At 44.8% G+C, this 25,275-nt stretch overlaps 1 protein-coding gene across 3 annotated transcripts in view; it reads left to right on the top strand.

The window, feature by feature from the left end:
- Positions 1-25,275, top strand: part of RGS6 (regulator of G protein signaling 6) — an 802,086-nt gene that overhangs the window by 732,735 nt on the left and 44,076 nt on the right. For all 3 annotated transcript variants that reach the window (XM_063947693.1, XM_063947695.1, XM_063947694.1), the window contains exons 15-16: positions 8,827-9,013; positions 16,838-16,927. In XM_063947693.1, the coding sequence (XP_063803763.1) occupies positions 8,827-9,013; positions 16,838-16,927 (277 nt within the window). The remainder of the gene's footprint in view (positions 1-8,826; positions 9,014-16,837; positions 16,928-25,275) is intronic.

Raw genomic sequence — 25,275 nt, 5'->3', positions numbered from 1 at the left:
CTCCACAGGCGGAGCCGGGTACGGTGGGGGCCCGTCTCAAAAATTTCAGCAATCAGTGGGCTCGCTCACGGGTGGATCCCTGGATCCTTCAAGTAGTATCTCAGGGGTACAAGCTGGAATTCGAGACGTCTCCCCCCCCGCCGTTTCCTCAAATCGGCCTTGCCAGCAACTCCCTCAGGCAGGGAGGCAGTGCTAGAGGCAATACACAAGCTGTATTCCCAGCAGGTGATAGTCAAGGTGCCCCTCCTTCAACAAGGACGGGGTTACTATTCCACAATGTTTGTGGTACCGAAACCGGACGGTTCGGTAAGACCCATTTTAAATTTGAAATCCTTGAACACATATATAAAAAAATTCAAGTTCAAGATGGAATCGCTCAGGGCAGTTATTGCAAGCCTGGACGAGGGGGATTACATGGTATCCCTGGACATCAAGGATGCTTACCTGCATGTCCCCATTTACCATCATCACCAGGAGTACCTCAGATTTGTGGTACAGGATTGTCATTACCAATTCCAGACGTTGCCGTTTGGTCTGTCCACGGCACCGAGGGTATTTACCAAGGTAATGGCCGAAATGATGATACTCCTTCGAAAAAAGGGAGTTTTAATTATCCCGTACTTGGACGATGATCTGATAAAGGCGAGGTCCAGGGAGCAGTTGTTGGTCGGGGTAGCACTAGCTCGGGAGATGCTACAACAGCACGGTTGGATTCTGAATATTCCAAAGTCACAGCTGGTCCCTACGACACGTCTACTGTTCCTGGGGATGGTTCTGGACACAGAACAGAAAAAAGTGTTTCTCCCGGAGGAGAAAGCCAAGGAGCTGTCATCTCTAGTCAGAGACCTCCTGAAACCAAGACAGGTGTCGGTGCATCACTGCACGCGAGTCCTGGGAAAAATGGTAGCTTCTTACGAGGCAATTCCATTCGGAAGGTTCCATGCAAGAACTTTTCAGTGGGACCTGTTGGACAAGTGGTCCGGATCGCATCTTCAGATGCATCGGTTGATAACCCCGTCTCCAAGGACCAGGGTATCTCTGCTGTGGTGGCTGCAAAGTGCTCATCTTCAAGAGGGCCGCAGATTCGGCATACAGGACTGGGTCCTGGTGACCACGGATGCCAGCCTTCGAGGCTGGGGGGCAGTCACACAGGGAAGAAACTTCCAAGGACTATGGTCAAGTCAGGAGACTTCCCTACACATAAATATTCTGGAGCTGAGAGCCATTTACAATGCCCTAAGTCAGGCAAAATCCCTGCTTCAAAACCAGCCGGTACTGATTCAGTCAGACAACATCACGGCAGTCGCCCATGTAAACCGACAGGGCGGCACAAGAAGCACGATGGCAATGGCAGAAGCCACAAGGATTCTCCGATGGGCAGAGAATCACGTGTTAGCACTGTCAGCAGTGTTCATTCCGGGAGTGGACAACTGGGAAGCAGACTTCCTCAGCAGGCACGACCTCCACCCGGGAGAGTGGGGACTTCATCCAGAAGTCTTCACGCAGATTGCAAGGCGATGGGAACTGCCACAGATGGACATGATGGCATCCCGCCGCAACAAAAAGCTACAGAGGTATTGCACCAGGTCAAGAGACCCTCTAGTGACACCGTGGGTGTACCGGTCGGTTTATGTGTTCCCTCCTCTTCCTCTCATACCCAAGGTACTGAGGATAATAAGGAGAAGAGGAGTAAGAACTATACTCATTGTTCCGGATTGGCCAAGAAGAGCTTGGTACCCGGAACTTCAAGAAATGATCTCAGAGGACCCATGGCCTCTGCCGCTCAGACAGGACCTGCTGCAGCAGGGGCCCTGTCTGTTCCAAGACTTACCGCGGCTGCGTTTGACGGCATGGCGGTTGAACACCGGATCCTGAAGGAAAAGGGCATTCCGGAGGAAGTCATTCCTACGCTGATTAAAGCTAGGAAAGATGTGACCGCAAACCATTATCACCGCATTTGGCGAAAATATGTTGCGTGGTGTGAGGCCAGGAAGGCCCCAACGGAGGAATTTCAGCTGGGCCGTTTTCTGCACTTCCTACAGTCAGGGGTGACTATGGGCCTAAAATTGGGTTCCATTAAGGTTCAGATTTCGGCTCTATCGATTTTCTTCCAAAGAGAACTGGCTTCACTACCTGAAGTTCAGACTTTTGTTAAGGGAGTGCTGCATATTCAGCCCCCTTTTGTGCCTCCAGTGGCACCTTGGGATCTCAACGTGGTGTTGGATTTCCTAAAGTCACATTGGTTTGAGCCACTTAAAACCGTGGAATTAAAATATCTCACGTGGAAAGTGGTCCTGCTGTTAGCCTTGGCTTCGGCCAGGCGTGTGTCAGAATTAGCGGCTTTGTCATGTAAAAGCCCTTATCTAATTTTCCATATGGATAGGGCAGAATTGAGGACTCGTCCCCAGTTTCTCCCTAAGGTGGTATCAGCCTTTCATTTGAACCAACCTATCGTGGTGCCTGCGGCTACTAAAGACTTGAAGGCTTCCAAGTTGTTGGACGTAGTCAGGGCCCTAAAAATTTATGTTTCCAGGACAGCTAGTGTCAGGAAAACTGACTCGTTGTTTATGCTGTATGCACCCAACAAGCTGGGTGCTCCTGCTTCAAAGCAGACTATTGCTCACTGGATCTGTAGTACGATTCAGCTTGCACATTCTGCGGCTGGACTGCCGCATCCTAAATCAGTGAAAGCCCATTCCACGAGGAAGGTGGGCTCTTCTTGGGCGGCTGCCCGAGGGGTCTCGGCTTTACAACTTTGCCGAGCAGCTACTTGGTCGGGGTCAAACACATTTGCTAAATTCTACAAGTTTGATACCCTGGCTGAGGAGGACCTAGAGTTTGCCCATTCGGTGCTGCAGAGTCATCCGCACTCTCCCGCCCGTTTGGGAGCTTTGGTATAATCCCCATGGTCCTTACGGAGTCCCAGCATCCACTTAGGACGTCAGAGAAAATAAGATTTTACTCACCGGTAAATCTATTTCTCGTAGTCCGTAGTGGATGCTGGGCGCCCATCCCAAGTGCGATTTGTCTGCAATACTTGTATATAGTTATTGTTTAACTAAAGGGTTATTGTTGAGCTATCTGTTGAGAGGCTCAGTTATTGTTCATACTGTTAACTGGGTATAGTATCACGAGTTATACGGTGTGATTGGTGTGGCTGGTATGAGTCTTACCCGGGATTCAAAATCCTTCCTTATTGTGTACGCTCGTCCGGGCACAGTATCCTAACTGAGGTCTGGAGGAGGGTCATAGTGGGAGGAGCCAGTGCACACCAGGTAGTCCTAAAGCTTTCTTTAGTTGTGCCCAGTCTCCTGCGGAGCCGCTATTCCCCATGGTCCTTACGGAGTCCCAGCATCCACTACGGACTACGAGAAATAGATTTACCGGTGAGTAAAATCTTCTTATTATCTCCATGCCAATGGCAAAATTCTATTTACTAAGCCTTGGGTGGAGATAAAGTGGACGGAGATAAAGTTCCAGCCAATCGGCTCCTAACTGTAATTTTTCAAACACAGGCTGTGGCATGACAGTTAGGAGACACTTGGCGGTACTTTATCTCCATCCAAGGCTTGGTAAATAGCCCCCTAGATATTTAAATTAAATTGTTGAGGGGATAATTCCATATTTTGATGGGGGTTCTCAGTTTAGTGAATGGCTTATAAAGTCTTTTTCTCCAGTTACAGGGTCCAGACTGAAGCTTCTTAAAATCCACCACTTATTATATTGTTGAAGATAATAAAGTATGACTGTTACCTTAATTGCACCTTAAGATAAAATGTGTATGGACACTGCTATTCACTGATTTTGGTTGAAGAAGTATTATTGTACTTTGTGATATAGATGTGTCCTTCCTTGTCTAGCCTCTGGTGCATTAGAGCCCCCAGCACCAAGCATTTCCCCCCAAAAAATAGGTATTTTCTGCAGCAGGGTACGCTGTGTTCCACAGGGAAAACATTGGGTGTAGAGTGGATCTTGATCCAGAAGCACCAACAGGCTAAAGCTTTAGGCTGTCCCAGGATGCATTGGGGGTCTCCTCTGTAACCCCGCCACCAGGCACTGAGAGCTCAGTTTTTCAGTTGTTGCTGCAGCAGCAGGTCACCATAACAGGAGGGCTGCACTGGGCTTTTCTGACAGAAAATGTCTTCAAAACTGGGCTGTCATGGTGACACTTCCGCGCTGCAGCTCCATCACCTCCCATGCGGCGACGCATACTCCTGCGGCTCAGATCCCGGGCACTTGCGGCGGAGTCTCTCGGGCTTTAGGCAAACGGTCGCAGACGCTCTCCTAGTTTGCGTGGCTGCTACAGGGAGGAGTTAAGAGGGTCCCCCAGGCGGGACCCGCCATTAAATCACGTTTCGATCGCATGCCTAGGGAGACAGAATGCGCCGCTGGCGTGGACACTGTCCCCAAGCAGGGACCCCACTATATCCACCAGGGCATAGGAGTGTACAGGTCAGGTGTACTAACGCCCCTGTTAATTTGGCTCCGTAGTACCGGCGGTGAGGCCCAGCACAGGGTAGTCGGCGCTTGACCTGTAACCCCTCCCCGGCCCAGGACGACATCTACTGCAGATTTCCTGCCCTGGAGCTTCCCCACACTCTCCCTCACTCCCTGACAGATGCTGGGTGCCTTCTCAGGTATAGCTGCGGCTGGTCTCCAGGATTGCAGGGCAAGGTCTCCCTTGTAAAGCCGCCTGTATACAGCGCTGTGACTTTACAAACACTTGAGTATTCTACATATCTTTATACAGACAGCATTAGTTAAGAAAAAGTGTACCTATTACAGAATATATTGTACGAGTATTCTGATATATACCTCTGGTCTAGGAACGCGCTGTATTTTATATACTGTATATGCATATATTAGTTCATTGCAGTTTTATTGTAATATAATAATTATCTACATTGCTAATGTGACTGTGTGTGCATGTATCTGCTGTGAGGTTTCACTTTCAGTGTTTCTCAGAGATCTATCACTATTTTCTGTACCCTAAGGGACTAGGTGCGTCCGGGTCGTTTATATAGTACACCACAGTATTTACCTATTACGTGTATTCTACTGTGTACTCAGTCACATAATACCGGATTTATACGCAGTCTCTTTCAAGAGACGTCCCCCTCGCCAGCTTTGCACCACGGTCATTCCTTCGGATCCACTAAAGGCACAAACTCTGCAGCAGGTTGTGAGTTCCCTCCTGGATACAGGAGTGGTAGTGCCAGTGCCATTGTCCCAAAGGGGCAGTGATTACTACTCGACCCTGTTTCTAGTCCCGAAATCCAATGGGTCATTCCTGCCTATACTCGACCTCAAATCACTGAACAAGTTTGTCAAAGTGTCCAAGTTCCGCATGGAAATGCTGCGCTAAATTGTGCTGGCGATGGAACCCAGAGACAATATGGTATCCTTGGATATTCAGGATACGTACCTGCATATACCTATTGCCAAGTCACATCGGCAGTATCTGTGGTTTGCTATTGGCAACCTACACTATCCGTTCCAGGCTCTGCCATTTAGACTGGCTACGGCTCCTCAGATCTTCACCAAGGTCATGGCCATAATGACGGCACATCTCCGTCGCCAGGGAGTCAGGATCCTGCCGTATCTGGACGACTTGCTGATCCTTGCAAACTCCTCCTCAGTCATCTACAACGGATGGTAAGCTTCCTACAAGCCCACGGGTGGCTCATCAATTGGAAGAAATCCTCGCTGGTCCCAGCTCAGAGCATGGTTCACATAGGGGCACTCCTGGACATACACAGTCAACGTCTGTTCCTGTCTCCGGAGAAAGTCCTGAAGCTTCAGGACAGGATAAGATGCTTCCTCTGTCACCCCAGAGTGTCGCTACACTCAGCGATGCAAGTACTTGGCCTGATGGTGTCGGCATTTGACATGGTAGAGTACGCTCAATTTCATTCCCGCCCTCTGCAGAGGTTAATCCTTTCCAAGTGGGACGGCCTACCTCACCGGATCAGATCTCACATGGTTACCTTGACTCCGGATGTTCATCATTCGCTGACCTGGTGGCTCCAGGACAAGCAATTGAGCAGGGGCCGTCCCTTCTGGATCCCCGACTGGGTCCTGCTGACGACGGATGCCAGTATGCGGGGATGGGGTGCGGTGTTGGAGCAACACTCTTTCCAGGTTCGTTGGACCAAGGAGGAGTCCCTCCTCACGATAAACATTCTGGAACTGCGGAACTGCAGGAGGTGTTCAATGCGTTAACTCTCGCCCTGCCTTGGGTACAGAACAGGCCTATTCAAGTGTGGTCAGACAACGCCACCACGTTGGCATACATCAACCATCAAGGTGGCAATCAAAGCCACATGGCAATGTTGGAAGTGTAAAAAATCCTTCAATGGGCAGAACGCCATCTGCCAGCAATATCGACAGTGTTCATTCCGGGGGTCCTAAACAGGGAAGCGGACTTCCTCAGTTGCCAGGACATGCACGCCAGAGAGTAGGGTCTTCATCCGGAAGTCTTTCAACTCCTAGTGGACACGTGGGGCCTACCAGATGTAGACCTTATGGCATCTTGACACAATCACAAATTTCCGGATTTTGGATCAAGGATCAGGGATTCTCAAGCAGCGTTCGCGGACGCACTAGCCACTCCATGAAACTTTCGGCTGCCTTACGTGTTCCCTCCAGTGTCACTCCTTCCCAGGGTTCTGTGGAAGTTAAAGAAGAAATGAAGAATACTACTTCTTGTCGCTCCGGCATGGTCCAGATGGCATTGGTTCTCAGACCTGCAGGGTCTAGCGAAAGAGCGTCCTCTTCTACTTCCTCAATGACCAGACCTCCTCATACAGAGCCCTTGTCTTTATCCAGACTTGGCCAGACTGGCTTTGACAGCGTGGCTCTTGAAGCATCACTCCTGAGAACCAAAGGATTCTCTGAGGCGGTCATTCAAACTATGTTGAAAGCCTGTAAGCCAATGTCTGCTCGGGACTATTATAGGGTCTGGAATTCTTACTTCACCTGGTGTGCTGATAAGAACTATGATGCGTACAGATTCAAAACATCCAGAATCCTGGCTTTCCTGCAACAAGGCCTGGACTTAGGCCTTCATCTGGCCTCCCTCAAGGTTCACATATCTGCCTTGTTGGTGTGGTTTCAGAGAAAAATTGCGTCTATACCTTACGTTCAGACATTCACTCAGGATGTGTTATGGATTCAGCCTCCTTATGTCCCTCCTGTGGCTCCATGGGATCTGTCTGTTGTCCTGAATGCCCTGCAAGAGTATCCATTTGAACCTCTTGAGTCAGTGGACCTTAAATGGCTCACAGCCAAGGTCCAGTCTTTGCTGGCTATTGCCTCTGCTAGAAGGGTGTCAGACTTAGGCACTTTGTCCTGTCGTCCACCTCTCTAATTATTTCATTGTGACCGGGCAGTTCTGAGAACTTGCCCAGGTTACTTACCTAAAGTGGTGTAATCTTTTCACCTTAACCAAGAGATTGTGGTTCCGGCCTTTATCTCTTCTGACTTGTCCCCCAAAGAGCGGTCTTTGGATGAGGTAAGGGCTCTCCGTATATATGTGGAGAGGACTGCCTCTATCAGGAAGTCAGATACCCTGTTTGTACTTTTTGGTTTTCACAAACGTGGCAGGCCTGCGAATAAGCAAACCTTGGCCAAATGGATTAGAATGGTGATTGCACAAGCTTATGCGCAGGCTGGACTCCCAGCTCCTGCTGCTATTAAAGCCCATTCTACTCGGTCTGTTGGACCTTCTTGGGTGGCCCGCCGTGGCGCGTCCGCAGAACAATTGTGCAAGGCGGCTACATGGTCCTCAGTGAACACGTTCATTAGATTCTATGCCTTTGATACTTCAGCCTCCCAGGATGCTTCCTTTGGGCGCCGGGTTCTCATACCCGCTAAGGCGCGTCCCCTACCTTGAGGAACTGCTTTCGGACATCACCTGATGTTTTCCCTGTGGAACACAGTGTACCCTGCTGCAGAAAAGGAGTGTTATGGTAGACTTACCATGGTTAAATTTCTTTCTGCGAGGTACACTGGGTTCCACAGGGCGCCCACCCTGACTCACCTAACTTCTATGGGTTTGTATGGCATTAGCCGCTGGTCCCTTCTCCTGTCGTGAGAATGTGGTTCTATGTGACTAACATCTGCCTTCTCTCTTACCTGCACCTACATTGGACTGGTTAACGAAACTGAGCTCACCGTGCCTGGAGGTGGGGTTACAGAGGAGGCCCCAGTGCATCCTGGGACAGCCTAAAGCTTTAGTCTGTTGGTGCCTCTGGATCAAGATCCACTCTACACCCGATGTTTTCCCTATGGAACCCAGTGTACCTCGCAGAAAGAGAGTAAACCATGGTAAGTGTACCATAACTCTCCTTATTCACATCGCTATGTGAATTAGACACACAAGCAGACTGCGTTGATGTGTGACGTGTATATTCTGCAGCTGTGTTTCTGCATACAAAATGATACATTACAGTGTCAGTGAAAAACCCTCTTGGCGAATAAGATGCAATTTTAGAGAAAAAGACATGAAAAGACTCTGCATTAGTAAACATAACTCTGCACTAGGCACGACTAGAAGGGCTGTTTATTGTGACTGCAGCAACAACAAGACACATCTGTATGTTGATTTTAGACCGAGATAAATATAATCACTCCCAGCAATGAGCAAATCTTTTCACTAGGTGGCATTCTTGTTTCACAAAATGTGGATAAACAGTTATATGACATCATTTATTGTTCCACATACAAGAAAAACCTCATTTAATGCCCCTTATATTTGACCGTTTGGGATGATGTAGTATAACACAACCGACATTTGTATGCTTACGTTCTTTTCATTTCTTTAAGGTTTTGGCTGGTCGTCCAAGATCTCAAGAGACAACCTTTGCAAGAAGTCCCGAAAAGGGTAGAGGAAATATGGCAAGAGTTTCTGGCCCCTGGGGCACAAAGTGCCATCAATTTAGACTCTCATAGTTTTGAGAGGACAAGTCAAAACGTGAAAGATCCAGGGAGGTACACATTTGAAGATGCACAGGTTTGAGTTTTTCTTCATTACTTTTAGAAATAAAGTGTAGATTTCACATTGCTGTACCTATTAAAAAAATAAAAAAATACTGGCCGAAAAAAAAATAAAAAAAATTGACATCCCCAAAAAGTTCAAACAGCATTACCGCTTAAAATTACTAATGCAGCTCTAGGCTATGCCAGTCAAGGCAGATGGTACTATTACAGGGAAACAAGCAGCGCAGGTGGGAAAATGATAGAAAGCTATTTTATTTCTGAAAAATAGGTGCGCTCATTAAATTTGGGGTACTTAAAAAGGAGTGTAAGTATATATTTGGGTCATTTAGGAGACTTAAAAAAAAAAAAGGTGGAAACAGACAGATTACTCCCACCTGCAAGTCTAAAAACACTTGTCCCACTCATAAAGCACCCCAATGTACCTGTCCCATACCTTGTACCCCAATTTCCCTCATTGACCCCAAACATGTCGTCATTATTGGCTAATTAAAAATAATTAAAATAGTGATTTTGCACTACTTATCCACTGCTCAGAGATGGTGAAGAGAAATTTGCGATAAACCTTATGGACACTTATCGCCGATAACTTTTTGCCACTAATAGAATACAGAATTATTGCATTTGCGATAATTTATCGTGAAACCATGTTATCGCAGCTCATTGGATACCCCCAAAGAATTTTAGAAACCTGGTTAGAGCATAGTCCAAAAAGAGAAGATCTCTGCAATAGATAATAATAATAGATATATAAATATAGATAATAGCAAAAAAAATTGTTGGTGGAGACATGCAAATTACTCACTATATGTCCCTCCCTGTAGGCCAGCTAGCTTCATCCATGACCTTTTTCTCCTAAACAACTTTAAGCTTCTGGTTATAACAAAAATGTCTCAGAAAATCGGACATTGCGACGTCTGTAGTCCTTACACTTGGAGACATAGGCGTTTCTAATTGGGTGCAGTGTGGGCCCCCCGGACCCATGGGTCTGTGTGCACACTGCACCCGTATAGTATACTTACCCCTCCGGAGTCCTGCGGCGGTGTCCCTGCAGTGTGGGAACAAATCACTTGGAAAATGGTTGTTGCGGCCATTTCCGAGTGATTTGCTCATGCGCACTGGAGATGTCCCTGGGATCAAGGCGCGGGCATCATGTTCCCGGAGACCTGCGCATACATAGACTCTGGCATAATGCTAGCTGCCGGAGAGGAGGAGGCCCGCAACGGAGGCTGCACATGGGTGTCCTTTCTTAAAACGCCCCTACTTGGAGATGAGTATTGACAGCTCCTTTCCCCACTATACACATTTGCAGTTCTCCCATCTGTTGCAGCCATGTTGCTGTGATCAATCCGTCATCCCATTTGAGCATATCAAAAAGTTATTTTTTATTCTCTGATCTACCCTCCATCATCTTCTGCGATTTCAACATTCTGATTTATTATCCGCGTTCTGATTTTCCTTTCATACGACTTACTCTAACCCTCACTCTCAGACTCTCCCAGTGGATTGACTTTTTTATCCATTGAGATTCCACTACCTTGATCTTTATTTTCATTTGACTTTATTCAGAGTCTGATAAACACTCCTTTCTCTTTATAACACTATCAGTCGGACCTAGAGGTTCCAACACTGGTAAGGCAAAAAAAAACACTCCCACCAGGTCTGGAGAGTAACCCACACCGAGATGAGTTAATCGTGATATGTATTACAGAATTGGGGTGCCTTCCATCCTATCTATTCAGACCCTTGTTTTGGGAATTCACATATATATGTGTGAACGGAAGGTTGAAGGCTCAAAAAGGTGCTACCAACTGGTTTAGATAAGGATATAAAGGATATCAGCCGGACAGCTGCAATCTTTCCTAAGACACACTAATGTGCTGTCAGTCCTGCACCTTAGTCACACCTTGGCAACAGCCTTTGATCATGTGGCTCCGGCTTCTCTGTCTTCTCAATGTCGGCCATAATTTCAGCATCTCAGCTGTGGCACACAAGTGAAACGCATTGCCTTCAAAATGCCAAAATCTCCCGCAGAGTTGAGCATCGTGGGCAAAGGTCTAGCACATATCATAACTGCCTCAGATATATTGCCTACCACTCCTGCTGAAATTCTCTGTACACTGCCAACCAAACATACTTCCAATATTTGATTTCTGTTAAGTGTTCTAACCCCAAATACCTCTTTATAACGCTTACATGTATACTTAACTCTTCCAAATCCATCCAACACCTGTGACCTCCCCAATTCCTAAGGTCTTACTTCCTAATTGAAGGGCAAGATTGACCAGATCTAACATGAAATATAATCACCTTTCCCATGCAACAACCTGCTTAATTCCCTTTGTTCACCCTCAGACAAATTCTCATCAGTTGATGTAGCAAATGTAGATGAAGTGTATTCATCTCCTCCCACTCTACCACGCCAACTCTACCCTATTCCTTTACAAATCAGCTGTTTGAGGTCTCTTGTCCTCTGCTCATTACAGTCCCAACAATCATCTATAATCTTTCCTATTATTATATATGTGTGTTGTTATTAGTCCTTATCTGGAAAAAAAACATAATTCTCACCCAAATTTTTATTCAGATTACCATCTATGGGGTCTATTCAATTGGTGCCGATTTTTCCGACAGTCGGAAAAATCTGCACTTTTCGACAGAAATAGGTCGAATTTGCATTTGACTTATTCAATGACAGTGACGTTTTTCCGACAGTTAATCAGCTAATCCGCCGATCCACGTGTTTTGTCGAATTAGCGGCCAATTCTGACAGGATTTTGGTCCGTTTTCAGCAATGCTGATTCAACTTAAAAAAAAGTCGGAACAGCACTGTCGAAAACAGGCAAAACCTGTCAGAATTTCCCTCTAATTGAATAGACCCGATATTGAATAGACCGGATATCTCAATTTCCATGCTTCTCCAAACATCTTGAATTTTCCTACACTCAATTCACATGTTTCCACTCCTCACTATTCCATGGACTCTCCTCAGTCAGACAGTCTTTGCTTACACTCTACAGAGACTGCACTTACTAAGGTAGTCAGTGATTTCACTTCTAATTATCTTTTGAATTAAGCACTTATAAACTTTAAACCTTGCCTCTCATGCAAAAGCTGCATTCCCTGGGGCTTAAGGACATATTCCAGTGCTCTAGATCCATTACCTCTCTGCTTCTTTATATCAATTGGTATATGACAAGGCTCAGTGGTGTGTTCTATTTTATCTATAACACTTCCCTTGGAAAGTACTGTAACATCTGTATGGATGACACCCAATGCTATATACAAAAATATATTTCTGTTAATATCCTATGGCTATCACCACCTCAATCGCTGGGCCTAATTCAGACCTGATCGTAGCCGTACAAAATTTAGCACTTCTACAATCAGTTACTCAGACATGCGGGGGGACACCCAGCACAGGGCTAGTCTGCACTGCACTGCGAAAACGCACAGCAGCGATCAGGTCTGAATTAGGCCCTGTGTCTTTGCTAACCTCAGCAAATAATCTTTCCACCACTGAACAGACTAACTATGTACATGACCTTTCTATTTCTGTTGACAACACGATTATACGTCTTACCCCCAAATGTTCACTGTCCAAGTCCCATCCTTAGCTCAGGAAAGTCCTTTGTTCCTGACATCCGGTCTGTCTCCTGTTACATACAGCTAAGGAACATCTAAGACATCCATATCTCTCACACAATGCACTGCAAGAAAAAAAAAAAATGCAATCCGTGTACTCATAATATTCCATGCTGACAATTGCTACAGGGGATCATTCCGAGTTGATTCACGCCAGCAGTTGTTAGCAGCCATGCAAACGCATTGTCGCCGCCCACTGGGGAGTGTATTTTCGCTTTGCAGAAGTGCGAACGTCTGTGCAGCAGAGCACCTTCAAAATGTTTTTGTGCAAAACAAGACCATCCCTGTAGTTACTCTTCGTGTGCGTTGATTCTAACGATGGAGGGACGGCTTTTGACGTCACACACCCGCCAAGTGTTCGCCCAGCCACGCCTGCGTTTTTCCAGACTCGCCTGCGTTTTTCTTAGCACTACTTGCCACCCAGAAATGCCCACTTCACGTCAATCTTCCTGCGTTCGGCCGTGTGACTGGAATCTTCGTTAGACTCTGTGCAAACCCACGATGCTCATTGTACCCGTACGACGCGCCTGCGCATTGATGTGCATGCGCAGGAATGCTGATTTTTAGCCTGAACGCTGCACTGCGATCAACTCTGAATGACCCCCTTTAACTGGTCTTTTCTCTAAACAGACTATTTAAGTGCATCAGCTAGATTAATTCTTCTCAAACATGTTTTCTCCTGGAGCTCTGCTCTGCCAGTCCCTACATTGGTAGACTGCTCTTTATAGTCTCCGACAGGGTTGGACAGGCCCACATGGGCCCAGGGGAAACCCCCGGTGAGCCCCACTGCCTGGGGGGCCCATCTCCTTCTCTAGGGATCGGGTTCCAGACTATGCACTTGAATTATACACTACACATTATACTGTACAGGCCTGTGGTGTATTTTCCACACTGCATTGCTGTTATTAATCTGGTACAGTATCATGCATGTACTAGCAGTATTTACTATATATACTTATCAAGGGGCCCAGACCATGCACTCTCTAATGATTAGCCAAGCCTCTGTGGCAGCTAGCCACACCCCCTCTGGAGAATGACCACACCCCTAAACATGGACCCCTACCACTGCATTTCCCCGGTGGGCCCTTCATGTTCCAGCCCGACACTGGAGTCCGATGTGGAATATTTCTTCTAACATGACAATCCGTTAACACAACTATGCCCACATACATACACATCTTCACTTCTGTAAAAATACTGTATCTCCACCCTTAAGCAACTCTCCCCCAAAACAACTTTACTGTATGAGTGGATCATGTACTTGATCTGCTAGGTCTCACTTGATGTTAGCACTAGTAGATGCTCTATAATTCATATCCAACATTGTAGAGAATATATTTTTGAGTAATTAACAAATATATAGAACCAGTAGCGAGAGAAAAGGAACAGGAGAGAAAAGATGAGAGGAGGGTGGTGTTGCGTTGTTTCAGCTCCGCCAAAGAGGAGAGTAGTAACTTCACAGGACCTTAGTTATTGGACCCTATAGCAAGTAATGTTCTATAGTGATGGGATTCTTTTGGGATTACATTTTAGCTGTGTAAATCAGGTGTTGATGTAAGTTCAGAGTCTTGCGGAATGTGTTAAAACTATTTAATCTATTGACATCTTTCTCCAAGGCTTGATACATTTCCCCCTTGGAATGTAATGATTAGTGAAGTCTTATGGATAAAGACAGATATCTATAATCTACGTAATCCCTAGATCAGGCTGACTTTTCACCGTAAAAGTTCGGGACCCCCTACTTACACAATTCCCCATACATAACCAATATAAAGTAAGATGACCTTTGACATCAAGAAAACTTTGCTCAAAGGCAGTCAGGGAAGTCAGGAAGGTAGGAATAGGCATTTGTCTTCTCACATGTAAGGTATAGCTGGAAGCAGTGAAAGAGCTTCTCAGTCCATTTTCAGAAAAAATAATTGGATTTGCCAGGATAAAACCGCAGAAGGGGTGGAGGAGACAGGGCAATGACCGTTTCCTATTATGATTCTTATATACTTATTATATATATATATTAGTATGTGTCAGGGCCCCCAGAAAAGATGTACAGAATCGTCTACTCTGTTTACACTTGAGTCCCCAATTATCTTTGTGTGTGTGGTTAAAATGTCTTAATGTATTGTGCAGACCAAAGACATAATTGGCTTGTTTCTGACACTAGTCCAAATGCAGATATCTGCAAACTGGCATACTATGCTAGGTAATGACACACAAACAAACAAACAAACAGGTTTTAATTTTCTAGATTTAACACTTTTATCCTTTGAATGTTTTATATGTCTAGCTACTGTAGTGAAGCATTTCCTGTAATTATATAACTTAGGGTTAGTGCGAGCACCCATTTTTATGTATTACAGTTCTGTTGATCACATCACTGTGATCAAACCCCTCTCCATTTGTGCACACACAAATGACCCTTGGGGGTAAATTTACTACTGTGATGTATTTACTGTTGTGTCCTTATACATCTTGCCTCAACAGCTACAAAATGGGAGATGCCTGGCATGAGTAAGATGACAGGTTCCGTGCAACTCAGTTAACATCGGGAGTCTTTTTTTGTTTGTTGAAAATGAATCTTATCCGCATTGTTATGCAAATAGGACACACAAGCAGACTTGCTGTTTAAAATGATATGTTTATATTCTGTGTGCATCTGACTCTGGGGCTGTATCTGCATATGAAATGCTACACTACAGTGTTTTCTAGGAAATCACCGTAACGTACCATTTTGTATGCAGATACTACCGTGGTCGCACACATAATATATGCATGCAGTGTATCATTTTAATTAGCATAATCTGCTTGTGCGTCCTATTCGCATTGTTTTATGAATAAGATGCATATTAACAGAAAGTTGCACGTAAAGATGCCTGCCGTTACTGAGTCACGCACTAGAAGGGCTGATTAATGTGCAGGGAGGCTAGCTATACGTGGATACATCTGTAGCTTTGAATAGAACTGCTGTTTTACATTTCCTGCCTAAAAACACAGCACAGCTACTGCTTTTACAAGCTGCCATTTAGTAAATTGCTTCTTATTGTCCACACTGAAGACCATTCTTTTTGTCCATGGTTCTGAAATGATAACTCAGTGCACGTAAATGATTACTGCAAAACATTCAATAATACAACTGTAATATAACGTTATAAAAATTAAGAAATAGAAAAAACATTGTCAGCGTGATATTTTTATATTTTTGAGTTTAGATTAATGGGGATGATTAAAGAAAAAAAGAAGCAGGGGGCAGATTGGATCAAAAAGGAACGACTTTCAGATGTGTCCTCATACACTGTGGCTTCTGTCTCGTCAAACAGCCCCTCTCAGCACTCCAGGTCCTTGGCGACTTGGCCTCATTCTCACTCAAAATGTGCGTCTTATTCACATAAGTAAAACAACTGGAAGAAGCAGCAGCTTTTACCTTTGGGGAGAAGGGGGACTGCCACGTCCACAGGAGAGGAGGATAGCCGCTGCTGCCACCAGCCAGGTCCCAGGGGCCGCACAAGTGGCGACTTGACTGCGCATGCACAAACCCCTGGCTTCTATGGACTGTATCAGCTGCCGTCCATAGAAGCCGGGGTTTGCGCATGTGCAGTCAAGACGCTGCTTGACTGCACATGCGCCAATCTCTCCCAGGGGATTGCAGCCCGGCCTAGGAATAGTAGAAGTCATCACTGACAGTCACTGTGTAGCCAGTGTAGTCACAGACAGCAACTGGCTCACTCCCTGCAGTTGCAGATTATACTGGGGGGGCTGCAGCCGAGAGGTAAAATCATCACTGACTGGAAGTGACAAAACTACAGTACTTTGCTAGATTGCCCTGATCAATTTGATGTGTGATATTTGTACATCTGTAAGTGAATGGATTCTGAATCTGTATATGAAGTGTTACGATGCAGCGGCTACTCACGCAAACATCCGTTATGCTTCATCTGCGACTTTGTATGTGTTTAAAAATAATTCCTGCACATCTGCGATGCGAGTGAGACGCGAAATGTAAAGAAAAGAAGCTGAACTACACCTCGAGCAGTGGCTCGGTAGCACCAGTCGTCTCTTATCAAATGGCGTATTGACACTAGGTATATGAGGACACACTGTGCCTATTAAGTTATTAGACTGAGCCAAATGAATTCTATCATTGTAACAGTCTGCTTTTGACCTGAAGTCCCGTACCATGAACATCTGTATTCTGTTGCAGGAGCACATCTACAAGCTCATGAAGAGTGATAGTTATGCACGGTTCCTGCGGTCTAACGCTTACCAGGACTTGTTGATGATGAAGAAGAAGGTAGAGTTTGGGGTGAACTTGCTTGCATCCTCTCTGCACATTACTGATTCTGGCCTGCTGCTTGCTACTAGTGTGAAAATGAGAACCGTGTTTCCTGTCTGTATTCATCTTTGCACGAGGACTAAATGTCATCTCCCTCCCAGCTATTTTAACATAATACAATTGTATACTGTACACTATTGCACAGACTAGTGTAATAGTGTAATGTAGGGTGGCTGTAGTTTTGTACACACTGTAACATTACATCAACGCTTAGGTCCATGTTCATTCAAATAAGGCTTTGAAAGAAAAAAGAAGTTGATTTAGTCCAGTGTTTCCCAACCTCGGTTCTCAAGGCACAATAACAGTCCAGGTTTTATTGGTATCCATGATTGAGCACAGATGGTTAAATCAATGACACTTGTGCTCAAGTATGGCTATCCAGAAAACCTGGGCAGTTATTGTGCGTTGAGGACCGTGATTGGGAATGCCTGATTTAGTCCATGACAGACTATCTACACTTTTGTAAAGCGCAATGTCACATTAGCAATGAACCTGAAGCCTTTTTATTAAGCAGACTTGGTCATGTGAATGACCTCTAATACAAAACTAATTACTGCAGCTGGCTAGATGGGATGTATAGCCAGTAACTAGCTCCGTTATTTATTACTATGTCCTGGTTACTTAATGTAGCCCAACAGCCTTACTTTTAGTACATTTTTGCTAAGCCGCGTCATGGCTGAAAACAGTCTACAACTTAGCAGCAAACTTGTAATACACAATTGATACTAATATTTGTACTGTATAGGCTACTATAAATTAGGCAGTATCTGTATAATAGGTGAGTTCCGATGTTATCAACTGAGTATTCTTTAGAAAAGCCTGTGTATTATAAGGAGTAACGTTCCCATAAATTATTATGGATATTGACCGTTACTTTTGATATCCTTTAGGAAAACTTTGAATGGTCTCTGAACTTGTCATACTTATATCTTTATTAGGGTTGGTATTGAAATTCTGGCATTCGGGATGCCATTGTTCAGAATACCGACCGCGGCATCCCGATGTTCAGAATCCCAACAGGAGAAGGAAGTATACTTACCATCCACCAATGGCCCCCTAACCCTCCCTTTCCTAACCCTCCCTGCTTTATTATAGCAGCCTAAACTGCTTATAGCAGCCTAAGCTTAACCCTCCCCCACCCCCGCGCATCCTAACCCTAACCCTCCTCAGTGGTGCCTAAACCTAACCCCCGCCCTCCCCGCATACTAACCTAAACCCCCCCTCTCCTCAGTCTACACCTAACCCCACCCCACCCCGCAGCCTAACCCTAACCCTCCCCCCGCAGCCTATATTTAACCTACCAAGATCAACCCCCCATTCCCCCCTGCACAGCTTACCTGTCACGTGGTGGCAGGCACTTGGTCGGGATCGGCTTATGACCCTATTCAGTCGGGATTGGCTCATGACTGTACTTAGGATGCTGGTGTCGGCATTCCGAGTAGTGTCGGGATTCCAGCATATAATAAAGGGGATCCTTACCGGATCCCCTTTATTATATAGCAGGGGATCACATTAACACACATATGAAACATGAGTAACATACAGCAGTGTCGTCATCTCTTGTGAGTTAGTGTCCTAGACATGAGTAAGGTTATCAGGCAGTGTTATTCAGTCAGCAATGGCATTTATTCACAATGTTAAAACATATGTATTCCCTTTCCTGCCATTACACTATATTAATTTAAGATGAAGATATTAATTTGTTATGTCCTACTTATCCAGAAACACATTTACTAACAGTTTCTTATATAGCGCAGCATATGCCGTTGCTCTTTATGATTGGAACATTTAGCCCAATCATACAGCAACTGATGCAAGGGATAGACACATTGAATGGCTGTACAATTTTGAAGACCTGCTCTTGTTAAGCTTTCCCTAACACTTAAGCCCACTACTAATACCTATCATCAAAGCAACTTCCCCTTGTCTTGTACCCACTAGCTATAATCAGCCTTTCTTAGATAGAGAACATGTGACACCCCAGCTCTTCCAGAACCACAAATCCTTCTGGTCTTATTACAGTTTTGGAGTGTGAGATGAAGGGAGCAAAGTGGAAGGTGTTTTGTTAATTGGTGCCGTAAGCTTATGGTTTAGTAATGAGAGTTTAATGTGTGTTAGGTAGAGGTTACCTGGTGGAGATATTCAGTTGTAGAGTTGTACATGGGCCCTCATTCCAAGTTGATCACTCGCTAGCTGTTTTTAGCAGCAGTGCACACGCTAGGCCGCCGCCCTCCGGGAGTGTATCTTAGCTTAGCAGAAGTGCGAACGAAAGATTAGCAGAACTGCTCGTAAAAATTTTCATGCAGTTTCTGAGCAGGTCGAGACTTACTCCTACCTTGCGATCACCTCAGTCAGTTTAGTTCCTGCTTTGAAGTCACAAACACACCCTGCGTTCGGCCAGCCACTCCCCCGTTTCCCCAGCCACGTCTGCGTTTTTACCTGTCACGCCTGCGTTTTTTAGCACACTCCCTGAAAACAGCCAGTTACCACCCAGAAACACCCACTTCCTGTCAATCACTCACCGATCAACACAGCGACAGAAAAGCGTCGCTCGACCTTGTGTAAAAATGCATAGTTTTGTGTGAAAGTACTTCGCGTGTGCGTACTGCGGCCCATACGCATGCGCAGAAATGCCGCTTTTTCACCTAATCGCCGCGCTGCGACTGAAAGCAGCTAGCGATCAACTCGGAATGAGGGCCTTAGTGCGGTGGTTTGCAGTCATTGCACAACAGCTGGAGAGTCATATGGTGCCTTGGACTTAGGTAACGTAAATATTCACCTTTCAGTGGGTTTACCATAGCGGGGAAGGGAAGAGCTGATCCAAGTCTACCTTACACTTCAGTTACCATAAATCACTGGAACAATATTTGTCATGTAATGATATCAGACATCTCAGCTAGCATTAGCTTACTGTTACTCATTATCTGGAAATGCTGGCCAAAAAGAGAGCTTTATACAGATTATACCTTCTGTAATGTAGCAAAACCTGCAAAAGTACAACTACTTTCTCATACTGAATTGCATACTATTACTATATATATCACTTTTATATCCCCAAACCCCGGGTCCAGTCTGTGTCACAGCGGCTCGATACCCCGTTTACACTGCAGGCTGGACCTGGGTTAATGCCAGGGTTTCCATCTGCAGGTGCTTGGAGAGGACATAATTTCCAAGCGCCGGTGAGCCGGCTCTCCATAGACTTGTAATGGGACCCGGGTCACTCATTTACTCTGCCCCATTACTCAGGTTGTTCCCAGGACCAACCCTGCACAATACCCAAATTAGATTCCCGGGTCACTGGTCCAGGGTTATTTTTGGGGACCCTTTTACACTGAGCTGCGACCATGAAATGACCTGGGTTATTATGGCAATGTAAAAGGGGTATTCTGAAAGTGTAACGTGACCAAAGTTGGTGTGATGGAATGACGTGACAGGTGCAGTTTTCTTGATGCTGAAATTTGGATGGGAGCGTACGTTCTGTGTGTTCCCTTTAGGATTGATTCAGACAGCAATTTCCTTGTCTGCCATATTTATGTAGGCTCAAAAAATACATGCATAGTCTGTGGCAGGAATGGGTCATGCCGCAGGGTGAGGTCAGTTTGTGCCCAGTGGTCTATTAAGCAGTGCTTATGGGCTGGTACAGTACCTAGTGGACACAACTTCCAACACCAGTGAAAGCTCATTTCAAATAACTGCCACTTTTACATGCATTCCGGAGGTCATTGTAGGTTAAACAGATTGGGGTCGGTCCTATTATCCGATCCCATCACCTGCGATATCAGGCACTTTCCTGCAGCTCAAATTCGCACAAAAGTGCTTGCTGCCCCATAGGGCTCCGAGCACTTTGGTTCGAATTCATCCCGAAACCAGCCCGCGAAGGGTGCAAGATTGGTTGCCTTTGCGTTTAGGTAATCAACCCCATTGAATGCACAGGAAACCACAACACAGTGCTCAGATAGAGGCAGAATCTGAGTTAGATGTAAAGTGGCTGTGTTTCTGTGATACTGTGGAAGCCAGATTTGTTACCTTATACTAACAAAAGTTTCCAAAGGGCTTCAAGCCACTCCGGCCACTGTTTTTCTGTCCAATCATTAGTACCGGCACTTGCACCAGCCCCGTGCTTAGGAGCAGGAGATCTGTCTGAAACAGGCTTCCCTTCTCTATACCCACCACTCAGAATATAAGTATAGTACATGCCCACGGCACTCAAACAAAACTGCTCCATGCAATCACATGATCACCACCAGTTCCTGCCCCAAAACGCAGACAAAGAGCCATATAACTCAGAATAGGATGGAGATTTGCATAAATTGGATTCTGTGCATGTGCTATATGCCAGAACCCGCTATTTGTGCGAGACAACCCCAACAATGGTTTTGGCTCTTCACGAAGGATGCCAAAACCATTGTTGAGGTTGTCTCGTAAGTAGCACTTTTTAGACGACAATGCCATGACTTGTTATCTACAGTCCCAGTTTCTCTGAATTTGGAAATTAGGCACCTGACAGTGTTATGTGAAATTGGAGGTCTTTCTGGGTGCCGGTTGTTAAAATCTGCAGCTACAGATGGGTCCACGGTTATCTTGACTAGTTTTCTGCGCCTAGGCACAACATGATTTATAAATCCTTCATCTATTGTTCTCAGCTGCAATACAATACAGAGAACAATACAGCAGGGGATTAAGTCATTACAGCAGGGGATTAAGTCCGACTGCCCAGTCTCAATTAATCCTATTAAAGGTCAAGATAAACAAGGACCCATCTGTATGACACGGAAAACTTCGTTCTCCAGACATCGAAATGACCTCAATCCTCTCCCTTTTCTCAAAGCCATCTTCAGTTACCTGCAACAGAAAAAGTGTTTTGATCTATAACTGCTATTTCAAATCTGTTTACAGCAATAAACTTTTCAGCAAATTCTGATGTTGTTTGACATGTTACACGACCCCCTTTCCATTTGAAACAACGGACTTAGATTCAAGATGGCGCCGATGTTCGGTACATACCCTAAAAGATAGCCCACCTCACCTATAACTTACTGTTTTCCCATTTCCTGCACAGTTTTTAAAACAAAAGGGTCTACTGTGACTTTTGAATCACCTTGTATACTACGTGTCTAGCTTACTTCTGAGTTGACTATGTAGACCAGTGGTTCTCAACCTCTGTCCTCAAGTACCCCCAACAGGTCATGTTTTCTAGGTCACCTAGCTGGTGCACAGGTGTATTCATTACTCACTGACACATTTTAAAAAGCCTACAGGTGGAGCAATTAATTTCACTTGCAATCCTGTGAGGAGACCTGGAAAACATGAACTGTTGTGGGTACTTGAGGACCGCGGTTGAGAACCACTGATGTAGACCAGAGGTGTCCAAACTCAGTCTTCAAGGACCCTTTACAGATAATGTTTTCCGGATCGCCTAGTTGGTGCACAGGTGCATTCTTTATTAACTGACACATTGTAAAAGATCCACAGGTGGTCTGGAAAAATAAACTGTTAGACACCCCTGACGTACTGTAGAGCATTGACTGAAGCCTGATCCATTTCTGTACCAGCCTTCATGATTTGCCCTACACAGACGTCTAGAGGGAGTGAGCGGATAGGTCCTGGCATTGTCTGAGGGACATGGGGGAAGGCCCAGCAAGCTATGGACAAGGAGAAAGTGTTAATTCCACCTCCCCCACAGCTCATTGGACTCCTCATGAGTTGTCCTATAGTAGTTTTTCATTGCTTAATTTCCCTGAAGCGGCATAACCATGTGTTCCTTGAATGTAGCCATACTTTTTGTCTCCCCTGGGCTTGCAGTCTTTTACGTTAGCCCTGTGTCTTTGCCAGTATTGGTAACCTAAAAACAATTTTCCACCTGTCGGCTCCACCCCCGTTTCTCTGATTTGCCCTCTAACTGACCTAATTTTCCCAACATAGTCTCATGTTTTGAATGAGCAATACCAATGATTATGTCCATTCAGGCTGTGGAACTCAAACATCCATTTTGTATCTGATAAAACGTGTCAGAGATTAAGGGTGGATTGGAATACATAATGTTGTATTGTTGTGTTAAGATGGCTAAAGCCCATACACACTAGAAGATTTTTTCCAGAGATTTTAGTGATCACGACGGTTTTGATCGATATATCGCTCCAATTGTCTAGTGTGTACACAGCGAGCGATGAACGATGCGCATACCTGCGCTGATTTGAAATAGGTCATCCATGCATGCAGCTCAATCCCAGCAGAGCAAATTGTTCGTCGTTCAGAACGTTTGTAAAATCGCTCAGTGTGTACACTCAATATCGTTTGTCAGAGTTCAAGGGAAATCGCTCATCTTCCATATTGTTCATCTTTAACATCCTTCAAGTCTTCTAGTGTGTATGGGCCTCGGGAGAGAGTGTTAAGGCCAGTACTCACGGCCCGATTTGGGAGAGATGTGTGCTGAGCGGTTCGCTCAGCACACATCTCTCCCGGCGCTCAGCACAGCACGATCTGTGCTAAGCGTGCGGGGGGAGACGGGGGGGCAGCTCACTTCACCCAGCGGGTGAAGTGAGTGACCCACTAGATTGGCCTGCATGCAGGCCAATCTAGCAGCAGCGATAGCGATGTGCGGGGCCGTGCATCGCTAACGCTGAGGGGGCTACACACGGAGCGATGTTGCTGAAAATCTAAGCAATCTAGTCAGATTGCTTAGATTATCGCTCCGTGTGTACCCCCCTTTACAGATATCTTTAGAATATATTGTAAATGTGCTAGGGCTGTCTAAACTGATCTGTCTTAATTGATTAAAATAGTGGGATGTGCATAAAAATTATGAATTCTGTCTATTTCAGGGCTCACAAATGTTATTTTTAATATGATATCGTATTTTGATTGTGAAATGTATACATCTTTTTTTTTTTTTGTATACAAACATACTTGTGTATAGAAATTAGCAAACTTATTGTTTAAAAGTCCATTCTGCTTAAATAGCATATGCATTGGAGGTGTATCTCTTTAAAATACAATTTGTTTTTAGGTTTCATTTGGGATGCTGAATCAAAAGTAAAACACTTTTGAATGTTTATACAGTAGGATTCTTGCACCCCTAAACCAGATACCTATCATAGTGTAAAATAAGACATGGGTTAGTGAAGGAAGCCACTACTTTGTTAGATTTTCAGCTACAAAACCGATTAGATTAATTTTTCATCAAAAAGAAGGGTACCGTCGCAAGATAGAGCACAACAAAAATTTTCTTTCAGAACAAAACACCCAATTACAGATCTGATAAGGAGAATAATTTCAGGCGAGGATTCCTCATCCTAATTAACTCTCCTTATCAGGTCCAGATTATCCATTAGGTGCTACAGAGGGTCCTAGGGTCTGGTCTGTCACCATCAACCAATTGGGTCCATTTTAAACCAACAGGCTGATAAATGTAAACTTTTTTTTCTACATATTTGTACCTGAGAAATGCGCTGGAACAGCATGTATAATGTAAATCACGTGCCATTGTGATAACCTATACAGCATAGGTTAATGTGAACAGGCACCTAATCAAAGAATATCACAGTGACTAAGAGACGCCTACTGGACGTGAATTAAAAATTAAGCAACACTTTCACCAAGTCGTGGCATTTAGTAATACAGGGCAGTTCCATTGATGACCGTGCTTAAGCGGCATTCCTATTGGAGCACAATATCACTCTGTGGCTTCCCTAGCTCGATTGGCATCAGTGCTCTATGGTTTGTTCAGGGTTTCATCTTTTTTCTTATATACTAGAGATAAGTCTAAATCTAAGTAGAAACCTGAATGATTTTACTTACAATCTGGCAGTACCAATGATTTTCTGAGAGCTAAAATTATCTTAATATTTTATTTCCAGTGTACACACTACTTTATTATCGTTACATTCAATAGCCTCTCAATAGCAATATTTCCCCATTCTATGCATACTGAAGAAGGATTGCAGTGCCACAATACTCAATACTCTTATCGGTATTACAGAGACCCTAAGACTGGATGGCCAAGATTAAGGGGGGTATCCAATTAGCCACAATGAAACTTCGGGAGCGAAAAATCTATTTTTCTGATGTTTCTCCAATATTTTTTATCGGGCTATCCTATTAGGATCATCCTGAAAAAAAAAAAATTTCTTCTGAAAACACAGGTTCGGTGAAATCTGTGCTTTCGCTAGCCACAGACCCATTTTCGCATGAAAACGGTTTATCAGGGCTAATTGCTTAGCTGCACATTTAAGTTTAGTTGACGAATTGCTTACCAATGGGTTTTGGTTTCTTTTGGATTTGTAATGTTTGCTTTATTGTTGTTTGTA

The sequence above is a fragment of the Pseudophryne corroboree genome, chromosome 12 (assembly GCF_028390025.1).
Source record: "Pseudophryne corroboree isolate aPseCor3 chromosome 12, aPseCor3.hap2, whole genome shotgun sequence".
Lineage (NCBI taxonomy): Eukaryota > Metazoa > Chordata > Amphibia > Anura > Myobatrachidae > Pseudophryne > Pseudophryne corroboree.
Note: the sequence above shows the minus strand (reverse complement) of the source record. Positions and strands in the feature narration are given on the sequence as shown.